The sequence below is a fragment of the Aethalodelphis obliquidens genome, unplaced genomic scaffold (assembly GCF_003676395.1).
Source record: "Aethalodelphis obliquidens isolate GAN/ISIS:26980383/991018 unplaced genomic scaffold, ASM367639v1 scaffold1, whole genome shotgun sequence".
NCBI lineage: Eukaryota > Metazoa > Chordata > Mammalia > Artiodactyla > Delphinidae > Aethalodelphis > Aethalodelphis obliquidens.
In genome coordinates this window covers 12,351,512-12,357,703 of record NW_020837945.1, presented here as the reverse complement: position 1 = coordinate 12,357,703, position 6,192 = coordinate 12,351,512, and the positions used below count along the sequence as shown (strand labels likewise).

The 6,192-nt window shown below is 39.9% G+C and overlaps 1 protein-coding gene across 4 annotated transcripts in view; it reads right to left on the bottom strand.

Annotated features, from left to right (window-relative positions):
• Positions 1-2,381: 2,381 nt before the first annotated feature.
• SYNJ1 (synaptojanin 1) overlaps positions 2,382-6,192 on the bottom strand; it is an 88,733-nt gene continuing 84,922 nt past the window's right edge. For all 4 annotated transcript variants that reach the window (XM_027101266.1, XM_027101264.1, XM_027101269.1 and 1 more), the window contains one exon: positions 2,382-5,413. In XM_027101266.1, the coding sequence (XP_026957067.1) occupies positions 4,616-5,413 (798 nt within the window). In that variant the 3' untranslated portion in view covers positions 2,382-4,615. The remainder of the gene's footprint in view (positions 5,414-6,192) is intronic.

The window sequence follows — 6,192 nt, the reverse complement described above, 5'->3', positions numbered from 1 at the left end:
AGGCCCGCATACCGCAATATATATATATATATATATATATATATACCATTAACACACATATGTATCCGTAAAGAATAGAGAATACTGTTTTGCATGTTTTAAATTTTATGTAACTAATGTCATACTGTATTATTTTGTACCTTGCTTTATGGCTCCATAATGAGATTTACTAATATTTCATTCACTTCACCGCTGTATAGTATTCCACTATGAATATGTCACTCTATTCCCCTCTTGGTTAGTTTCTTTCTAGTTTTCACCATTACAAACAATGCACATCCCGCTCCACATGTCCTAGAGTTTCTCTCCAAGTCTAATTGGTTGTGATAGAATGCAGGAACTTTACTGGATGTTGCTGAATTGCTCTCCAGAGCTGATGTGCCAGTTTGCCCTCTCGCCAACAGTGTATGAGTTCCCATATTTCCACATGTTCGTGAAATCTTCATGTGGTCAGACTTACTTTTCTAACACTAATAAATTGGCATTTTGATTTATACATGAGTTTGTGAGTTTGGTTTTCCTGTGTCAGTCACCATGCTGTAAATGTGGACCTGCGGGGCTCAGGATCTTGGCTATAGATCATGTGGAGAGGCTGAAAAGATAAGCTACAGACAGAGAGATATATGTGCAAACCACATATCCAACAGAGGTAGAGTATCTAGCATACAAAAAGGACCCTCAAAACACTATAGTAAAAAAGCAATTTAGAAAATGCACAAAAGACACAAATAGATATTTCACTAAAGAAGATGTTAGATAGCAAATATCACATGAAAATATGTTCACTACCATTAGGGAAGTGGTATTAGGGAAACACAAAGCCACAATGAAATATTTACTACCAAAATGGCTAAAGTAAAAAATAGTAACAACAGCAAATGCAGGCAAGGATGAGGAGAAACTGGATCACTCGTAAATTGCCGATGGGAATGTTAAATGGTACAGTCATTCTGGAAGACAATCTGGCAGTTCTAAAACATCCAAGCATGCAACCACCCTACGACCCAGCAATTGCACTCCTGGGCATTTATCCCAGAGAAAACTTATGTGCACATAAAAACCTGAGATGAATGTTCATAGCAGCTTCATTTATAATAGCCCCAAACTGGAACAACCCAGATGTCCTTCAATGGGTGGGCAAATGGTTAACCCAATTGTGGTACATCCATACCATGGAATACTATTGATATACACAGCAATAAAAAGGAACAAACTATTGATACTTGCAATCCAGATGAATCTCCAGGGAATTATGCTGAGTAAAAAAGGTCAATCCCGAACGGTTACACATGACTCCATTTACGGAACACTCTTGAAGTGGCAAAATTGTAGAAATGGAGAGTAGGTTAGTGGTTGCCAGAAGTTAAGGACACAGGAGAGGGGCATGGGATGGGAGGGAAGCAGGAAAGGGGCAACATGAAGGATCTTTGTGGTGATGGGAAGGTCTTGTGTCAATGTGAATGTCCTGGTTGTAGTAGTGTACTATAGTTTTGCAAAATGTTGCCACTGAAGGAAACTGGGTAAAAGGTAGTTTCCCAGTTTGGGGAAACTGGGATCTCTCTGTATTATTTCTTATAACTGCATACAAATTTACCTTAAAATAAAAAGGTTTTACAAAGCCTATTATTCTGTATCTGTAACTTCTTAATCAGAGGTTAATGAACATAACTGAACTATTTAAGAATCAAGGTTATTGTTTTAAATGGCAATCTGAAAAAAGGCAATACTCACAGGAACAACTGGCCTCGGTCTCTTACTTTGGGTCTTTTTTTTTTTTTTGCGGTACGCGGGCCTCTCACTGTTGTGGCCTCTCCCGTTGTGGAGCACAGGCTCCGGACGCGCAGGCCCAGCGGCCATGGCTCACGGGCCCAGCCGCTCCGCGGCATGTGGGATCTTCCTGGACCGGGGCACGAACCCATGTTCCCTGCATCAGCAGGCAGACTCTCAACCACTGCATCACCAGGGAAGCCCCCGACTTTGGGTCTTTTAAGGCAGTCTCTTCTTTCGCCTGACTCCTCGTGCACCTGTCTCCCTTCTGCGCCTCCCCTTGACCCCCCAGGCTGTTTCTCTTGCTCTGGGTTAGAAAATCATCATTCATGCTTCACGTGTTATTTTCGAGCCAACAAGATTTTGCATCAGGGCCTCTCTTGCAGAATAAGTGCATGGCTTCTTAACGGTGATTAGTAATCTCAGAATAGCTTTCTTCTTACTTTTAGCCGAAATATTACATAGAGAAGTGAAATGGATGAAAATAAGACCTTGAATTAAAATACCCAATTATACAACAAGAATTAATCCCCAAATGTCACCAAACCTGTATATATAAACTTCAAGGAAAACGGCTGAGAAAAATTCCTCCCTTTTGAGCAAAGGAGTCAATATGGTAAAGACAGGTATATTTATTTCATATGAGAGCACATTTCACAGGATATGTACAGAGTGTTTACATACCACTGACTTTAATACTGTACTTCTATAAAGTATATAGTTATAAATACTGTATGCCACATAAGCAATAAAATTCTTACATATAAACAGCAATCTACTATAGAGAATGAAGAATTCACAAAGAGATCCTGTGTCTAGCTTCTGCTCTGCTTTTAACAGAACTGGTAAATATTTTAATAATACACAGAATAGTGGCTAGTTATTTGCAGCAGACCTTTAACTTTCATAACTTTGTGTACTTTTTCAGCAACTTGCCAAGTAGAATTTGCTGATAAAGGCTGAGCTGCTACATGATATGTATATTTTAGACAGTAGTTTATATTCAATAGGAAACATTGCTCACAGAACTGCAATCTGCACTAGTGAAGTTTATAATGAATTATTTTGCTAATAGAGAGCAAATATTGAATACCATATATACTAATCACATAGATTTGTTAAAGCCACAGTTTCAACAAGTTAATTCACATTTTGAAGCACACTGCCTATAGTAATACTGCTGTTTAAAATATACTACTGCTGAAATGATTAGAACCCCCCCAAAAAGCACAATATAAAACTCACGAGTTATTTCTAACAGCAAATCCTGGCTGTTAATAGAGAGAGGGTTACTTTTATAAACATAGTATTCTGATAACATTTGAGTATTTAGAAAAGTGCTTTTTTCCTAACAGATTTGCTTTATGCGGTTAAGTGCGATGCAGTTTGCTGTGCTTTTACATTTTACGTATTCTTAGCCAGGAACTCTTTTTTCTGATATTCCGCTAATGCACATCTTTAAAGGTTAAATGCAGACAACGGAATTTAGGTCGACATATACAACTCTTCGTATAAAAGGAATGTTAATATAATGGGTAAAGGTAATCTTAAACTGACAACAAAACAACTATTGCTCAAGGAGTTTTCTGATTAGGATTACTCAATGGTATCAAAATACTACATTCTGTATACATTCTGTGTACGTCTTCATAAAATTAAAGCAGGATCAGCTGCATATTGGCAGTGCAGGAGACAAAATCCACAGCTAATTTGAGGTGTAGCCTCTACAAACGTAAAGCAGCATCACAGATGTGTCGTGTAGTTCGTGAGAGGGAGAGAACACACAAGGAGTAGATCCCAGTTCCGCCCCGGGCGGCGCCTGTGGCCCGCTCACCACTTCCAGAGCGGAGGCGGCAAGAGAAGCGCGCAAGGGCCGTGGGCAGCGGATGCCTTCGCGTACGTTGAGCTCTAACGCTTTTCACTGAGCTTGGTGGCACGTGCTTTCCCGACTTTCTGGGCCAGCGTGCTTTTTTGAAAGGGCCGGGGTGTCGGTCCACGTGACCGACTGTAACCACACACTACGCCGCTTCCGGCTGCAAGAAGCTCCTCCCCCGGAAAAGCCGGCACACGTGCTGCAGTGGCAGGTAACAAGGGTGTGAGCGGTGTGCGTGTCAGACGGGGGTGGGTGTGGAACGGTGGTCGATTCTGGTTCCCTAGTGAGATCATTCTAGTTTTAGAAAGAAAAGGAATGAAATATCCAAATTTCATTTTCAGCCATCCTTTAGATAATGAAATATTTAAAGAAGAACTATGTTCGAATTTTTAGGTAAAAATTTGGTCTGATTTAGAATTTAAATTATGCGTTTTACAAATATATAAGTGTGTATATATATATATATATATACATATTACTGTATATATATACACATACAATTACTGTATATATATATATATATATATATATATCCTTCTAAATTCTGTTTCAGTATAAGTTTGACAGCTCTTTGGTAAATACTTATAAATACCAATTTTTAACAAGTAAGAAAGGGGCTGGCAGTAATGTCAGCTAGAAGTTGTTTGGGCTTTTTGAGATTCTGTAAAGGAGACTGACAAAGAATTTCTGAATAAGGACTATTTTCTAAAGTAGTTTCAAGCACTTTTTATGGCTTCTACTCTCTCGTATTTATCCAAACAGAAACACACCAAAATTCCAGTTAATAAAGAGAAAGATTTTTCCTTATTTCCAATATACACATATTCCAACTTTGTACACATTAAATAGTGGTATTTCATGACAACATCAGTGCACTTAACAATTACTTATTGCACATAATGAATAACGAATGCCCAATTCTTTTGGCTCTACCCTGCCAAAACTATAAAAACAACTGCTTTCTACTGTATAACATTATCTTTCTGTAAAGTCTAGCGTGGGTGATGCCTTAGAGGCCAAGGCTGTGAAAGGGTCTGCTGGAGGGGTGGTGCCAGGTGGGAGCAGAGGGACAGGAGGCGGAGGTGGTCTTCTTGCTGGCAACACACAGAAAGAGACACTGGTACCTTTATTCCAGTCATCACTAAGGGTCACCTTGGAGCCAGAAGACGAACTCGGCTGATGACCCAGTAGGTCTGGACAAGTGGGCCTTGACTTTCCTGTCACACCGAAGTCCTCTTCTTCCTCGAAGGTTACCCATCCTTTTGGGTTGCTGCTTTTTAGTGTGGGTGGGCCCTGCGGACCAAAACTGTCCTCAAAGCCATCCAGTGAAGATGAAGGCTTGCTACTGTTCTGTCTGAGAGGCTGCAGAGAAGGGAAAGGACTCTGAGCAAGGGGCTCTTCTCTGGAGAACCACGAAGTGGCCTCTGATTCTTGAGATTCAGCTCTAAAGGGGTTTCTGGGAGCGGCAGTCCTGTCGGTGAAAGGATTTGTGCTGCTCGAGCTCTCAGTGAATGGGTTTGGAGAACATCGTGTGTTTTCCTGGGATTTACTCCGGGCTGGAATTGGAGGTATTGTCGGCATGCAGCTTACAGAACTCAAAGTATTCATGTTACTTGGGGTTGCAGAAGGCAATGGAATCAACCCCTTTGGGTTTGGGGTTTGAACAGATGGCTGAGCCTTTGATACAGCAAGCAGGTTCAATGACAGGTCTTCAAATGGGTCGGTCTTTAATGGCGAGTCCAGTCTGATGGCGGAGACCCCGTTTGTTTTTACCTGGAGAAGAGAGCGAGCACTGAATAATCAACCAAAAAGCAATATACTTACTTTGAATACCCCCTATTCTTCCTGTCTCAGTTATTCCTCATTTTCGGGGCTGGGGGTGGCAAAGTATACGAATTTAGAAAATAAAAAGCAGCTTTGCGTGGCTTGTTACTCTGGTGGTTTAAGTAAGATAACGGCTAAAGTATTATTCTGTAAAAACTCGCTACTGAATAAATAAGTCCTTCTATTAAACTGAGCTTATTTTATCCATGCAAGTATTGAGACGGTAAAATGGGGAACTGCACAGAATTAGCAGATGAGTCTTGCTCATGCCCAGTACTATCAGATGTTCACACAAACTGAAGAAATCCATCTTTAGAACTTACGCGAAATCTCTATAAATAAACTTCCAGCACCCATCTATGATGATGATGTGGTTTCACTGTTCTTTTAAATATATTTTCATTGAGATTTAAATATGGAAATTCAACTTTATGGATGAAAATTAATTTTATTAGTATATTTGTATTCACCAGCTGAAAACAATACATCTTTTCCTTTTCTACTTGGATAAATAAATTTCCAAAGCATTCTTTGCTTTTTAATGTAAGTTCTCCTTTGCAGGATAAACGCTGTGAGTAACGTAACGGTATTCCTTAATTGACCTTCCTTCATCTTGTAAAAATGTTCCAAAACGGATACGTTTGTTAACAATCAAATGCAATGATGGTTTAAAACGGGGTGGTGGGGGAAGTCCCATTTTCTATTTGGTATATTAATTCTTAAACCAA